The sequence below is a fragment of the Anneissia japonica genome, unplaced genomic scaffold, assembly GCF_011630105.1.
Source record: "Anneissia japonica isolate Jap-2015-1 unplaced genomic scaffold, ASM1163010v1 scaffold685_len2926416_cov193, whole genome shotgun sequence".
NCBI lineage: Eukaryota > Metazoa > Echinodermata > Crinoidea > Comatulida > Comatulidae > Anneissia > Anneissia japonica.
Window position 1 is genome coordinate 295,558 of NW_022692922.1, and position 17,054 is coordinate 312,611.

Below are 17,054 nucleotides of genomic sequence, written 5' to 3' on the forward strand. Positions count from 1 at the left end.
ACCAAGCCATGGTCGCTTCGTTACGATATGCAAACTGGTACATTGCGACCCCATGATGGTACAAGCATGCAACATGATAGTGAATTCATTCAGGCATGGTGGAACATATTCCTTACTAAGATTAAACCCAGAATTGAAACCACACAGGTTAGTGTCGTGATTTTTGTGATTTTGGTATAAATATTGTTTGTCACCCCTGTAGTATTAGGTAAATATTGTGTTGAGAAAGTGCTCCGCAGTTTGATATATTGTCATGAATAGACACACAATGCTTCATGGTAAGGTTTTTAATGTAGTTTTGTTTTTGTTTCCTTTGGTCCACATTCCGTTATGCAGAAGCTTTGTATTCTTCATAACAGTCTCTTGTGCCAAGCTCTTTCACTATAGCTTTCTCAGACTAAAACTGCTTAACTTCAACTTGACTGCTCCAGACGACCAGATTTGACGGTAAAGTTCGTTTCCGGTACTGTGCAGGGCTTGCCCTAACTTTTTTTGGTAACTAGCCCACTGGGCTAGTTTACTAGAGATTTTACTAGCCCACAGACTATTTTACTAGCCCACAGACAGGAAAAAATTTTGTTTCAAAATACTTATTAGCGACAATTAAATTTGAAGGTTGATTTGCAATTTCATAATTTCTGTAGCATTGCTGTTTGAGCTACCCCCTCAAATTAGTGTTGAATAAATAAATAAAAAATCTCCCATGCTGCAAAATCAACTATGGTTATAACACTAACAGGGACAGATGAGCATGCTTTGCATCTCCCTGGTTATAATGTCGGCATTGTAATATTTAACAAAGGGCCCAGAAATCAATCAAACCAATGCATCTGTGAAATCTTCAGGTCTCAAGTCACTCACCCCCAATGGCAATAAATCTTGCTTATAGGCTAGACTAGGCTACCCTGGCCTAGGCCTAAACAAGACCCAGGGCCTAGGCTAGCCTAGCTTCCTATAGCATTGAATTACTTAATTATTAAAAGTTGAACATTTTATAAATATCATTATGAGAAAATAATATGAATACAAGGTAGTACATTAAATTAAATGTACCTAAATCAACCCGATTCAACGATCAAACGATCTTCTGTTGAGAGAGAGATAACTGCCATCCTGTAGTGGTTGGTGAATGACTTGGGGATCATCTTAATAATTCAACATTCGCGCATGTGGAGAGCTGAACGCTAGCTAGAGTTTTTACTAGACATTGTACGTTGGGCTAGTACTAAATCGAGCCCTGCTGTGTGGTTACCGTGACCAACAAGTTACAGAAACGAAAAATCGTTTCCCATGTCTGGCCTAGAAAGAATTACAAACATTCACCACAATCATAATTAGAGTGGAAAAGTGTTTGCCAAATACTTTGAATTCTGAACGGCAAATCATAGGTCTATCCCGGAGGTCTTCGATCCAATCGATTGTATCGCGTGAAAATGGCTTCCACGCTAGAACGAAAAAAATACCATAACAAAAGATCGCGCCCTCTCTACTGCCTGCTCTACTCATACTAGTCTTTAGTCCCATGAATGCGACGACAGTATGAAACACCACATAACTTTATAGTTAATTACGTTACCAAAATGGCTTCTCCGAAAAAGAGGAAGACCAAGACCTCAGGAGGAGGGAATGTTTTTAACCAAAATCTTTCAAAAAATGGTATTTCAGTGGTGATTTAGTGGAGACCAATAAAACATTTTTAAGTGAGATAAGATGCAAAATTTGCAGTAATTATTGCAAGTGAGAGGTTTATGATCATCGATCTGGATTTTGATGACTATAGCCACCGGTAGTAGTCCCGACCTCACCTCTGCCACGGATTATTAATAATAAATAGTAAACATTTTTTTTGCGAAGCTAATTAAATTTTTCCAATGTTTTATAAAGGTCAATTTATAAAAAGGCTGTTTTCCATTAGACGAATTTATTCACGCGAATCGAAAAATTTTACCAATACGCTTTCGCAATAATAATCTTGTGATGAAAATTAAACTGCGCATGCGTATATGCAAAAATTTGACTTACATGAACACTAAAAACAGTTTCCCATGATCACAGGGCACTGAAACCAAAAGTAGTTTCCCATGAAATTTGAAATCCTGCGGTCTGCTGCTCCCTGGCATAATGAATGGATTTCCGTTAAAGCCCGCCCCTTGGATATTGTTGCTAGGATCTCACAAATCTATAGTTTAAAAACATGTGCAAACATAGGTGCAAAGACGAGCCAAACCAGTCGTTCGTCGCAAAAATTGATTTTTAGTTATTAATACAGAGTTAAACAGTAAAATGAGAGAATCATTTAAATCCCACATTTCGTTTTCATTATGAAGTAACAGGAGTTTAACTATACAGCTGTTTAAAGAACGATATTTGAGAAATCAGCCTTCAAAGTTTCTTAGGCAGATACCATTGTTGTTTTAACAATAGCATTAGAAATGGGGAAAATAACAGCATATCATGATGTATAGATATATGTATAAAGGTTAGTATAGTGCAATAAAATAGATTTCCCAAATTTTGATATTCCAGCATGTTTTGGCCATTATCTCGGAAACAGGATTTGCAATAAGTGACCGGTTTGGCCTGTCTGTGCCACATGTATTTGTGGTGCAGTTCTGATTGGTCAGTTTGATTGACACTCTGGAAAGGTTCATTCAGTTACAGAGGCCTAGGGCCCTGGTTATAAAAATCTCCCTTTGATAGATCTATACTTCCTTGTTATATTCCTGGTAGCAACAACTTACACACAAATACACACAAATTCAAGATTCATTTTATTTGTCGTACATAGTATACATATAGGGCTTAAGCCCTATATGTATACTATTTTTCAAGCTGTTACTATTTTCCTCAGTAATACCGCCCTCTATGAGTATTTCTTATACTTGTAAGCAGTTACTATGGTAAAACAGGTATTTTCTGTATTACTGGTATAGAGTACCACAGTTGTGTCGTCACAGCGCCAGGTGGCATCCTCTGTCACCAACCAGACGTTGGTTACCGTTCATTATGTCTGAATGACTTCATAGGCTTTCTGAAATAGGCATTTTAAAATATTTTACCATCAAAATGTACTAAAAACACAAAAGCTTGCATTATATTAGTCATCGAACACAGATTTAATCATCAATTAAAATTTACAAAGAAAAACTAAGATACAACATCTTAATAATTACGTTAGAAATTGTGATCAATGGTTTGTCAGTGGAGAAAATGGCGTCCGATTGAACGCATTTTGCAACAAAAGCAACAGGGTAGTATCATGTGGTATCGTGATGTAACACTGTAGTTTCTTTATTCAATTTATTGCAACTTACAAACAGATAAAAAAAGGAAGCAAAAGGACAGGTTCCACAGACTGAAGGTCCAAACAAAGGGAAAACGCCCAAGATATAAAACATCAAGACATCAAAAATACGTATAAAACTTTCATATATAAATACAATATTAATTTTTTTTTTTTTTTTGATAAAATAGAAAAATTTGGAAAGAAGACATAAAAAAAAAAAAAAAGCCGCAAAACCAAAAAAACAGGCGACAGTTAAGGGTTTCGAAGTGCACACCTTCAAGCAAACACCAGAAAAATTATCGATTGTTTTTACTTTAATATTTTAAGTGTTTATATTATATTATATTATTTTGTTGTTATCATATTTATTTCAATTTATCGTATTTGTTTTTCTGACTTTGGCCAGTGGCCCCTGCTGCGCCAGTCGCGACTCGACCTTTGTGGATTCGACTCAACATCTGCTCCATCAAGCCACATACCAACACGTTCAAACAGTGCGTAAAAACTGCCAGATAAAAAAAGGAAGCAAAAGGACAGGTTCCACAGACTCAAGGTCCAAACAAAGGGAAAACGCCCAAGATATAAAACATCAAGACATCAAAAATACGTATAAAACTCTCATATATAAATACAATATTAATTTTTTTTTTTTTTTTTGATAAAATAGAAAAATTTGGAAAGGAGACATAAAAAAACAAAAAAAAAAAGCAAAAAAAAAAAAGCTGCAAAACCAAAAAAACAGGCGACAGTTAAGGGTTTCGAAGTGCACACCTTCAAGCAAACACCAGAAAAATTATCGATTGTTTTTACTTTAATATTTTAAGTGTTTATATTATATTATATTATTTTGTTGTTATCATATTTATTTCAATTTATCGTATTTGTTTTTCTGACTTTGGCCAGTGGCCCCTGCTGCGCCAGTCGCGACTCGACCTTTGTGGATTCGACTCAACATCTGCTCCATCAAGCCACATACCAACACGTTCAAACAGTGCGTAAAAACTGCCAAACGATATCAAGCCTATATATGGGAAAGTGGTTGTATTTTAAATATTAATAATTTTTTTTAGTTTTTCATCAGTTTCATCACCATTATTAAGTCACATTAATAATTAATAGTTTGATTTGTATTAAATCTAATTAGCAGTATTCACTTATGATGTTGAATAACCACTCTTGTGTGTTAGTATCGTATCTGCATAGTAGTCAAACAATTTGCACAACTTTAAAGCCATGTTCACCTACATGTTAAGAATGGTTGCTAGAATGTTAGTTATAAAAAGCACATTTTCACACACTGCAGATTACATGAGGGCATGTGACATGTCACATGATGGATCGATTCCAACGACGATCCATTCAGACTGCCTCAGATGCTCAAGTTTTGCATTGGGCAATCACACACAGTGAATTTTTTCTCTCAAGTTTATTAGTCCAACATTAGCTGTGTTTTTCTTGTGGTAAAATCATTTGTTGTCCCATTGCAATTTCTATTACATATGATTCTAAAAACTTAATAGTTTGTCTTACCCAATAGAGTGTGACTGAGCCCTCTTTAGGTTTACTTTTTATCTTGAGTTTCTGTTATGGCCTTTTTCTGGCCATCAATGCAGTTTGTTAAATCTCTAGGCCTAAGCCTACACAGTAGGCCCCTAGCTAAGCCTGCCTAGGCTGGCAGCAAACCCCCCTCCCCCACCCGCCCCTGAACATTTCTAAGGGTGTGACGCTAAACAAGTATATTTTTTTTTGGAATTTTAAAAAATAATATGATATAAAATTAATATAAAGTAAATTTTATTTTTTATAATTATATCATTTTGAAAAATTCCAATAAGTAAAAAGTAGGCCTAAATCTTTAGTATGAAAAAAAAAATCACAGATACAAAATAAAAATTGAACTAACGATAAACTTAATTTATTTTAAAAAATGAATTAAGTATATAGGCCTAATATTATTAAATTTTTATTTTGTATCTGTGATTTTTTTTTTTCATATTAAAAATATTCTGAAACTGAAGTGAATAAATGTACAAGGTATAGAAATCAATTGCTTATACTCATCTGGCTATTTCTTATATTTATTTTACTACATATTTATTGTACTACACTCACCATAACAGGAAATATTATATTAAAACATTTAACACAAATTTATAGAAGTACATCATTAGTTATTTTCATACAATTTATTTTCCGAAAATAATTTGTTGATTTGGTATCAATATATTTTACTGGTTGAGCAGCTCATTTTGCTAGTTACATTTTTAATAACTAGCACAGATTAGCAATAGGTTGCTAGTAGCTAAAAAAGTAAATTTCTAGTCCTGACTAGCAATGGAAATTTTGCCGGGAATGGGGCTTTAAGACTGCATATATAAAAAATATGCTGGTTGATCTTAATTTCCAAACCTCAACACGGTTTATTTTGGATTGTTTCTCCTATTAAATACTGGTCCTTTTAAGTTGTGTCTGCATCATCTACTTTCTTTCTACAATTAAGTCAAACAGTAGAGGAAATGTTATTTTAGTGTTATAAAGTGTTATAAAGGTATATGCGCGCACACTGTTTGGTGTCAACATTGCGCCAAGTTGGCCAAACTCTCTATTGGCTCTGGTGCAATGCCACTCAAATAAAAGTGCATAACGCGTTGTGACACAATTTCAAATTTTCCTGCCAGCTGAGGACCTTTACAGAAAATCTGGAAATGTTTTGTACACACAAATCCAGCACTAGTGCTCCGAGGATCGGGTTTTTCGTCCTCTGTAAGGCAAGAAGTCCTCGGGTGTTGAGTGTGTGGTGAAGTTGAGGTCCTTGGTAAAATAGAAAAATACACGCACAAAATATATGGCAATTAAGTAATTTTGAATTTCTTTGACCTGGGAAATAGACATGCCGTAAATTCTGTCTACAATTTGCAGAAATGATCTCTTAGCATTCTGATAAATAAATTAATGTTAAAAAGGAGCTGCATCACATACTTCGAGTGGAAGCATCCCAGACAATGGAAAAGTAATTGAAAACTGGAAAATTTAAATGCATTGGTTCGGGCAAAGGCATGCCTAAAACGCAAATCATCAGTGTGTCTAGAAAATTTCAAACGATTTAAATCGTACACATGATAAAGGCATTTACAAACAAAAGCAACTAGAATAAATATCTATCCTTCATTTTGAGATCAAATTGAATTTTTCGGACTTCCTGGTAAACTCTAACGTGTGCAGAACACTGCCACACGATTGATTGTTTGTGCCCGAAAGTATGCTCATATTACACCAATTCTAAATGAGCTCCATTGGCTTCCCATCAAGAAGCAGATTCTTTTCAAAATACTTCTAATGGTGTATAAATCACTTTCCGGTACTGCCCCATCTTATATAGATGAGATGCTTAAACCTTATATACTGTCACGCACCTTAAGATCCAGCTCTAGTGGACTGCTTCAAATCCCGCAAGCCGCTCGTGCTACTAAATCTATGTATGGTTAAGCGAGATATAAGACCTACCACAGGTAGTAACCATGAGTAGGCCTACCATGGCCTCTCTATGATACCATGGCATAAAAAAAAAATTAAAATTAAATGAAATAACCTTTATAAATATAATAAATGAAATGCAGAAAAGGCTGTTGCTCTTTGCATATGTGTAAATGGCACTGTGATAGGATATTTGGGCCTTACAAGATTCCATTATTATTGTTATATTTATTTATGATCCAGATGAATTTAATTAGTAATTAATACCATGGGTAATTCACATACATGTTGACACCTGTAGTTAAACAACTGACCAGAAGTACAGTAAGTTGGAATACCATATGATCATGGATTTATAAATATGACGGATATTGTATTGCTTCCTGCCAGTGAGGTCTTCTGGATCATATCCTAAAGCTATTTTTAGACGTCCTTAATTGGTAGGCTTTGGTTACCAGTCTTAGCATGAAATGTATTCCTCCTTAAGAATCATGTTGGTATGTGTTACTATTTATTATTGGCTCAGTAGATAATAGTAAATCTTCTCATCAGCATGTGAATTATATGATACCTTTGTTTGTTGTGCTAGTTTTCATTTCAGTTCCTGCTTCACAGTTTTCTCTTACATTATTCACAGTAGGAAATAATGTTGATTTACAAGTTTTGTTCATAAAAAAAATCTGGTAAAAGCAACTGAAACTGCAATTTTGAATTCAGTACAAAAAAAAAGGTATTTTAAGAAAGATGTTTCCATAGTAAAAAACAATTTTAATGAAGAGATACTAATTGTTAGTGGTAGAAAATATATTAATTACATTGTATATTTGCATTTTTAATGTTTTATAATTAAAGCAGTTAAAAAAAATGAGTTTCAATTTTATTTGACAAGGAGATACAGAATCTGAGAGCCTCAAGGATCTCTGAAGCAGATTGCACAAGATCTCCACCAGTGGATGTGAGTTACTATTCACTGTACACCTTGCCTTCATGCACACCCATGCTACCATTTTATTATCATTTTAAACTTTTAACCAAGGTATACTAAAGAAACTGAATTTCAATTGTAAATTCTTTATACATTGACAAGGAGGTAAAGCTGTCTCTTATACACATCTAGATGTGTATAAGAGACAGCCCACATACATAAACACTTTCAATTGTTTTCATTCATTTTTCCATCTTTAATCTATATTACATTTCAAATAAAATACGGGTAACTAATATATACATATATAATACTTTTGTCAAAATTAAAGCCTTCTTTTTTACAAAGTATTTTTTTTCATGGTAAAGTTTGAAACAAAAAGAAAAAGAAAATAATAAGAGGTGGAAATTCATTAAATTGTATAATAATTAGATCCAAAATATAATCGATTTGTGAAATATATTTTTGGTAATTCACAGTCAGTATGACATCTTCTTTTGTTAAGTATATATATACATATACATATACATATACCTATATATATATATATACACACAAACACACACATACAAACACACATACACACATATATATATAAATATACATACAAAGACGTATATAATATATATATTGTATTACAATACAAGCGGAAGATACAAGACATCAAACGGAATAAATTTATGCGTAAACTAAGACGTCAAAAGCGAAAGAAGGACTCTTTCTGTACAAGTTATATTAATCACCATGTATTTCCATTTTTAGCATATTATGTTGGTCAGCCTGTTCTCTAGACTATTAGAGAGACTAAAAGAGTGTGTTGTCACTAAAGAGAACACCCTCATACACATGTATGGTTTAGTGCTTGTGGATTGAAAATATGTTGAATTTTACATTGTAAATTTACATTTTTAATGTTTCTTGAATTTTAAGCTGTTTGAAAAATGAGTTTTATTTGACAAGGAGACACAGAATCTGAGAACCTCAATATCCCTGAAGCAGATTGCACAAGTTCTCCACCAGTGGATGCGAGTTCTTTACCATTCACCTGTGCACCTTCCCTTCATGCACTCATGCTATTTAGGAGAGAATATCTCAACTGTTATAGACTAATATGAACCCCAGGAACAACAAGGGATGTGTGCTAAAATCTGTATCCGGGCCGAACAGCTCGAAAGTGACCACACCCTTTTTAAAGTTTTTCCTTGGAAGTGTTGGCTAGAAAATGACTATATCGTTGCAAACAATGGTTTTACTTTTATAAATAAACACATATGGCGGGGGGTGGGGGGAGATAACACATGATAGGGCATCAAATTTCAGAAATCTCTCTTATCATAAGTCCTGTTCATTTGGAAATTAGCTTAAATATGCAAAATATTGGCCATGCCCCTTTTATTCGAAATGCTACTGTAAACAGACTATTACAATCTGAACATATTGCAAACAAGGGTTCTTTCTTTTATAAATGAACACATATGACAAGGGAATAAAATTTTAAGAAATTACACTGTATTCATATGCAAATTAGCTTAAATATTCAAAAAATAGGGGCCACTTCACTTTTTACTTGAAGTGCTACTTTAAACAGTAGGCTAGACTATCTGAACATATTGCAAACAAGGGTTTTGCTTTATAAATGAACACATGATGAGGGATAACGTTTCAGAAATCACGCTGTAGTCACATGTCCCGTTCATATGGAAATTAGCTTAAATGCAAAATAGGGGCCACGTTCCCTTTTTTACTTGAAGTGCTACTTTAAACAGTAGGCTGGACATGACTGCAAACAAGGGCTTTTCTTTTATAAACTGACACACATGATGAGGGATGAAATTTCACTGAAATCACACTGTGGTCACATGTCCCATTCAGATTGTGCAGCTTACTGTTTAATGTAGTGCTTCAAATATAGAAGGGGCATGGCCCATATTTTTTTTTTGGCATATTTAAACCAATTTGCATGTGAATGAACATGTGACCACAGAGTGAATTTCCAGTTTGAAATTTTTATCTCCTCATCATGTGTTAATTAAAAAAAAACTCCTTGTTTGCAAAATGTTCAGATTATCTAGCCTACTAATTAAAGTAGTACTTCAATTTTAAAAAGGGATGTGCCCTTTATTTTTTGACATATTTAAGCTAATTTGCATATTTGCAAGGCATCTGACCATGGTGTAACCATGTGTTCATTTGTAAAAGAAAAACTCTTGTTTGCATGTTCAGGTTGTCTAAGCTACTTTATAATGTGGCGCTTCAAAATTTAAAAGGGGGTGAAAGAAAACCTCCTGTTTGCATATGTTCAGATTGTCTAAGCTACTGTTTAAAGTGGCATACTTTTGGCATATGTAAGCTAATTTTCATATAAACGAGACATGTGACCATGGTGTGATTTCTGCAGTTTGTCCCCTCATCACATAGAGTACTGTATGTTCATTTATAAAAGAAAAAAAATGTTGTTTGCAATATGTTCAGATTGTCTAGACTATTGTTAAATAGTGCTTCAAATAAAAAAGGGTTGGAGCCCTTTTTTGTTTGCATATTTAAGCTAATTTGCATATAAACAAGACATGTGACCATGGTGTAATTTTTTTAATGTTATCCCCTCATGACATATGTTCATTTATAAAAGAAAAACCGTTGTTTGCAATATGTTCAGATTGTCTAGCATATTGTTAAATAGTGCTAAAATAAAAAAAAAGGGCATGGCTTCTTTTTTGCATATGGTATGCGACCACAGCGTGATTTCTGAAATGTTATCCCCTCATCATTTGTGTGTTCATTTATAAAAGAAAAATCCTTGTTTGCAATTTGTTCAGATTGTCTGGCCTACAGTTTAAGGTAGCACTTCCAATAAAAAAGGGGCTAATTTCCATATGAACGGGACTTGTGATTAAGGTGTGATTTATGAAAATTAGGGTCCATTGATTCAAGGAATTCCTTAATTTTTCGTACATAATATTGAATTTAAAGTAACTTTCTTTGGGTTCTAATCAACCTTGTTTTACAAAAGTCATTTTTCAATTACTACTTGTCAACAAACGATTGGGCGAATGTCTGCCCTCTCTTTCCGCAGACGCATGTGGTAGTGCTAGGAATAAAAGCACCAGCTTAGAATTCATCGCAGTGCATGATATATACTATACAACTTGTTTTCACTTTTTGCACACAGAGCGAGAAAAAAAAAATCAAGCACACCATGCACTAATAGAAAATTAGTGAACAGTTGGGAATAGGAAAATAACATTAAGAGTCATAGTGATGATGTCACGATTGATTTATAATGCATCTATGGATCATTTTTAATAATATTTTTAAAACTAGATTTGAACTCGTCACTAAGGACGAGTTAGGTGATCAGCTTGTCAGGCAAAAGAAATCTCTCCGCGTTTAAAAGTATGAATTATGGAAAATTATCGTAGCCAGGATTTTCAAACAGTGCAAGACAATATCAAGTCTGCCGCGCTCTCTTTGGGGTTTTGAAAAAACTGAAGAAAGAAAGAGGTGGGGGAGGAGTCAGAAAAACATCCATTTTGACCATGATGACGTCATTAAAGTGAAAAATGAATAACTTATTTTGAAAGCAAACTCTCTCAGCTATAACATACTCAAAGTTGGGAGACGATTGAACGACAATAAGCGAGATACGTTCAAGTGAGTATAAAAATTATGAATTTAAAATAAAAAAATCAGTTTTTAAAAATTTAGATGACAATATGGCAACGTCACAATGCTGTTTGCTAGTTGGTATTAGTGGTTTTTGAGTTGCCAGTAGAAAATGGACATCTCCATAATGCTAGACTCTTTTGTATTCATTTACATAATGGTGGTGAGGCATTCTCTACAATAATATTTCTATGTCAGTATACCCGACCCAATACATTGAACATGTTCTTTTAATTGAAAAATCCATGATGAACCAGATTTTACCTTTGCATTAGAAACTTGTGCTATACTGTATTTCATTCCTATTTGTTATGTTTATTATTTATTTTATTTTATTCAGTATAAAACCAACAGCGATGAAAACCGCCACTAACAGGTTCAAATAAAACATATTTAAATATATATTATAAACTTCAAAACTGAAATAAACTAAAATACACTTACACAATTTTAACTATTTTGCTTTTAAAAATATTAAGACTATCATAAAAAATATCAATATTAAAACAAGTATCAAGTAGTCTATTAAATTCGTTCGGTAAACGTTGAAAAATACCCCGTTTTGTGCAATCAACACGACCGTAAGGAACATGAAGTAAACACTTACTGCGGGTACAAGTCGGGATGTTTAAACTGAACATAGAAACAAGAGGACAATCATAAATGGAATTTAAAGACATATAAAAATACCATGTCAAAAATAATTCTACGATTTTCAAGAGACATAAGAGAGACATTATAATTGGGACAAGTATGACTAAGAAACCTAATAAACTTATTCTGAACATTAGAAATATGCTGAGCTTGTGTAAAAGAAACTGAACTAAAAATAACAGAACAATATTCCAAATGGGGGCGCACAATTGAACGGTAAAGGGATACTAATGTCTTTATATTCTTTATATTGTTGTTGTTGTTGCTGTTATTATTTTATCAACAAAGTGCAGACTGCTTGTGAGAGAGCACCGCTTTTATTCAGATTCTCTGCTTCCAAAATGATGTCAGCCTCTATTGACACTGGACAGTACATCTGTCAACCTAAACCTTTAATGACAAATTAATTCTCGAGTTGGTAATCAACTGAGCTGTGCAAATCACATTATCAATCACATACCTTGTATTTACATTTTATATCCTTCAGTATATTGTGTGACAGAAGCAGCAATACATACATAAGCCTAAATATTAGTGGAAAAAAAGGAGAGTGGTAAATATTGGTTATGGAACTGCGGCTTCTTCATCAAATATGTACTCTAGTTCCAGATTCAAACTAGATTTGTTAAACAAAGACAAGAATTTAAATTTCCGTGTTATCCAAGGAATAGTATTACTGTGGAAATCAAATCAGTGTTGATCTGTCAAAGTTTTGTAATTTTTTTTTTTTTTTATAATATAAGGTCTGTGATTAAACTTAAAAATGGAAAGCTTTACATGGGTTGACTTCAAGTAAAGGTATGAGAATAACCCATAGATCGCAGCACTATTGTGTTGAATTGCATATGTGTGTAGTCTGTGTTTACCTAGCATCCAACCAGAGACACTTGTAGTCTAGCTAAAATCAGGCGGGAAATCCTGACACTGACACAGGACAGACCAAGGACTTGCCTACCAATTTCATCCCGGTTATTTCCTACACTTGTGCTATTATTAGTCCTCGCAAATATATCATATGAATGCAGCAACTCCCTGCATATTTCCCACATTTGTGCTACCAAGTCCTCGAAAATATACACCATAAATGCTGCACCTCCCTGTATAAAAATATTTAAGAGTGAGCCCCGGGCATTGGGAAAACCCCCCTACTCTTCCAAAAGATTTAATGAGTTTTTTAAATTGCACATGAGCCAGACGTGTACACTGGTCCTTATCCAAGAAGACTTCTTCTACCAACCAAAACCTGAATGAGGAGTGGCTCAAAATAGCAACAATGAAGGCTGTAGTTATCAACGCCCTTGCCTTGCAGAACTGCTATCCCTATCCCACGGATACAGGATTTAAAGTCGGGGTCAGGGTGTATGTCCACCCCATCCCCACCATGGAACATGGATGCACGTAAAAGATGCCGGCAACCTGTAGAGCCATTACCCCTCCCCTCAAAGGGCAGCAGGAGTTAGCCAGAAAACGAAATAGGCCACCCAAAATGGAAGACGAAGAACTTGTCCCATAGTGACAGCCGAGGGCGTAGCCTCTACCTGGGATGGGTTTGGGTGTCCCGCTCTGAATGTAAGAAAAATAAGAAAATTATCCACCTTTAGAGTGCATTTAAAAGTGTTTAAATGTTGTAATTTTGCCTTCAAATGAATTGTGTTGAAATAGCTATCACAAAGATATTTCAGTTATAGACATAGACTGCCCACGGCTACAGTTTGTTTACTCACATTATTTTTCTAGGCTGTGCAGATGTATCTTCATCTCTCACTCTAGTCATGTAGGTATAAAAATAAATAAAAATATTTTTATACCTCCATGCTCTAGTCATAGTGTAAATTCTACTCTAGTCCTCTAAATCGAGAGATGTAGGCCTATAGGCCTAGGCCTGCTGTATTTTGTTGACTATTTAAATTTAACTTGTCATATAACAACAAATCTGCTTTACAGTATTTTATGAATTCATTATAACCAGGGAGTTATGAACAAGAACGATATGTCGGGGAACAGAATCTCAAGTATTGTATTCGCAGATCCATTTGCATGCAATGTGAGCAACCTGTCTCTTATACACATCTAGATGTGTATAAGAGACAGGCTTGTGAGAATTTTGCCTTCAAATGAATTGTGTTGAAATAGCTATCACAAAGATATTTCAGTTATAGACATAGACTGCCCACGGCTACAGTTTGTTTACTCACATTATTTTTCTAGGCTGTGCAGATGTATCTTCATCTCTCACTCTAGTCATGTAGGTATAAAAATAAATAAAAATATTTTTATACCTCCATGCTCTAGTCATAGTGTAAATTCTACTCTAGTCCTCTAAATCGAGAGATGTAGGCCTATAGGCCTAGGCCTGCTGTATTTTGTTGACTATTTAATTTTAACTTGTCATATAACAACAAATCTGCTTTACAGTATTTTATGAATTCATTATAACCAGGGAGTTATGAACAAGAACGATATGTCGGGGAACAGAATCTCAAGTATTGTATTTGCAGATCCATTTGCATGCAATGTGAGCAACTTAGAACTGCCCATTTTCCATTTGAAGTGAAATTTTCACCGGGTAGACTATGGTTTAGCCTTGTAGGGGGGGTGGGGAACGGCTACCTTTTTGGGAATCCCCAACCGAATGTCGATGTTTCTATGCGCTTTAAAACCCAGTGTCATGACAAAAGAAAAAAAAAGAAAGAAATCAACAAGAAAAAAATAAGAACAAAACAGAATTGATTTAAGCCGGGATTTAAAGATGGAGAAGACCTTACAAAATTTGGTAATTTTAATTTGTTCCACAACTTTGGTGCAGCAACAGAGAAGGATCTATAACCATAGGTTTTCAACCGAGCAGAAGGACAATAATGGATTTTTGTTAAAATATATAACATTAAAAAGACAATGTGATGCGAACATTCATAATATATTTATATAATTCATAGTTATCAGGATATTTATTTTTAAAGTCATAGAATTGAGAAAGAATGGTCTGTCAACGCCGGTGCAGCCGGTGCGGTTTCAACGGCCCTGCAAAGCATCTCTCATTTTTTAGCCTTGTATACACTTATTTATTTTTCTCATCATTACTTTATGTTAATTTCGATATATAAAATAACATTAATTTCGTACAAGTAAAAACACCAGAAGGTATTTTATAAAGCAAGTAAAAGACTTTAATCGTGATCACGGACTCATTGAGCCCGATTGTATAGCAAACATGTTTCGAGAAAACGATTCTCATCATCAGTACGAAAGATAACAAATTTTGCCAAAGCTTATATGGCTTTATACACATGTATGTAAATAAGCAAATTAGAAAAGCGACTAATGAAGCAAACCACAAAACATAGACACCACCCGTCACTGCGGATTGTTATGTAAATTAGTACACAAGAATCAAACAGTGAGCGTGATATTCAAGTTATAAATTTGCTTATTAATTGATGGATTGTTCCAGGTAACATTAGTATACCTAAGAATAGGCTTGTCTAGATTGCTGGTGCACTGTAAATGCCTTGCTGTTACGATTGTTATATGTAATGTATGCTGCAACCATGCATATGCATCTACCCAGAAAGATGACACTTCCTTGATCTAAATGGATCTTTTGATCTTTGATCTTTGGTACTTGTAGGACCTTTTCATTTGCGATTTATAAATCTACCTAATAATATTATTATTAAACATATTTAATTTACAGTGTGTTTATTGACCTTGTGTCAGTTTAACTCTACCTTGCTCATAGGTTTAATAAAGATAAAGGTCAATGAGAGGTAAAGAGTGTCTATCATCATTTGCTGGTCTAGCAAATTGGCCATTAGTAACTACCACCAGGTCTTCACAGCTGTGTCTTTATTACCATAATGCTAGTATAATCTATCAGTATTTTCAGCAATTGAAATAATTTTCAGGCCATCCATCTGCACACTTAACTGACCACAAATTACAATATCTATTATTATCCATGATTATTATATTATGACCCATGCATCTGTATGTGTAATTTTCATGCACTGGTTGACAATATTTATGTAACATATAATATAATACAGAAAGGCAGTAGGAGCATGCACTCTCACTGGGAGCCTATTTTTTCAGTTAGTGGAGGCATGTTTTTTTTCAGTTAGTGGAAGCATGTTTTTCGTTTTTAAATTTTGTTGTTTTTGAAATCAGCCGAGCATTTGTGATTGTACCTTGTTCTGTAAAATGATGTACAGTACAGTAAAATTCAGTGAATTTATATTTGTTTCTAAATATGTTTTTTGTAAATGTACGTTTGTAAAATGTTGTTGTTTTTAAATTTTTTGTTTATTTTAAATTTGTATTTTGGCACCGAGCACCTTTCATAAGCAGGTTAACCAAATATCATATTTAATGGAGTGAACAAATGAAACTGTCATTTCAATGAGCGCAGCTTGGCACAGACTGTCACCCTGCCACATCCAATCTACATTCATATTCTCTAATTTCTACTATGAGTAGAGCGGCTAAGGTTGAATTTCATGTGGAATCGTGCACTTCAGGAAGAAAGCATGAAACTTCCCACAGTGATACTATGACACCTAAAGATATTTAAAAAAAATATACCCCAAAAAGTAACGCCTCCTAATGGCCACCATCTTGAAATCCAATATGACGGCCAAAATATTTGATTTTAGCCAATATATTCATATCTACAGCACATGTCATTGCCAAATGAAGATCACTACCCATGTTTTCAATATCAGGGAGTGTCATGCAATCATCAGAAATTATGTCAGATGGTGCCGCCATATTAGATTTCAATATGGCCACCAGATTAATGATATTTTTATCAATATTCATATCTACAGTAAGCACTGTCAATCAAAGACCGTTGCTATGTTTTCGATATCAGGGACTACCATGCAGCCATCAGAAATTAAACCACCATATTAAATTTTAAGATGGCTGCCATCTTGAAATTTAATATGGCTGCCAAAATAATTAATTTTAGCCTATGTATTCATATTTACAGCACATATCACTCCAACTGAAGATCATTACCCATGTTTTCAATATCAGGGAGTGTCATGCAAT

The 17,054-nt window shown here is 34.2% G+C and overlaps 1 protein-coding gene across 1 annotated transcript in view; it reads left to right on the forward strand.

The window, feature by feature from the left end:
* LOC117100488 (glycogenin-1-like) overlaps positions 1-17,054 on the forward strand; it is a gene marked incomplete in the record, with an annotated part of 36,574 nt that overhangs the window by 13,853 nt on the left and 5,667 nt on the right. The window contains 2 exon segments of the mRNA XM_033240194.1: positions 1-147; positions 7,650-7,715. Of these exon segments, the coding sequence (XP_033096085.1) occupies positions 1-147; positions 7,650-7,715 (213 nt within the window).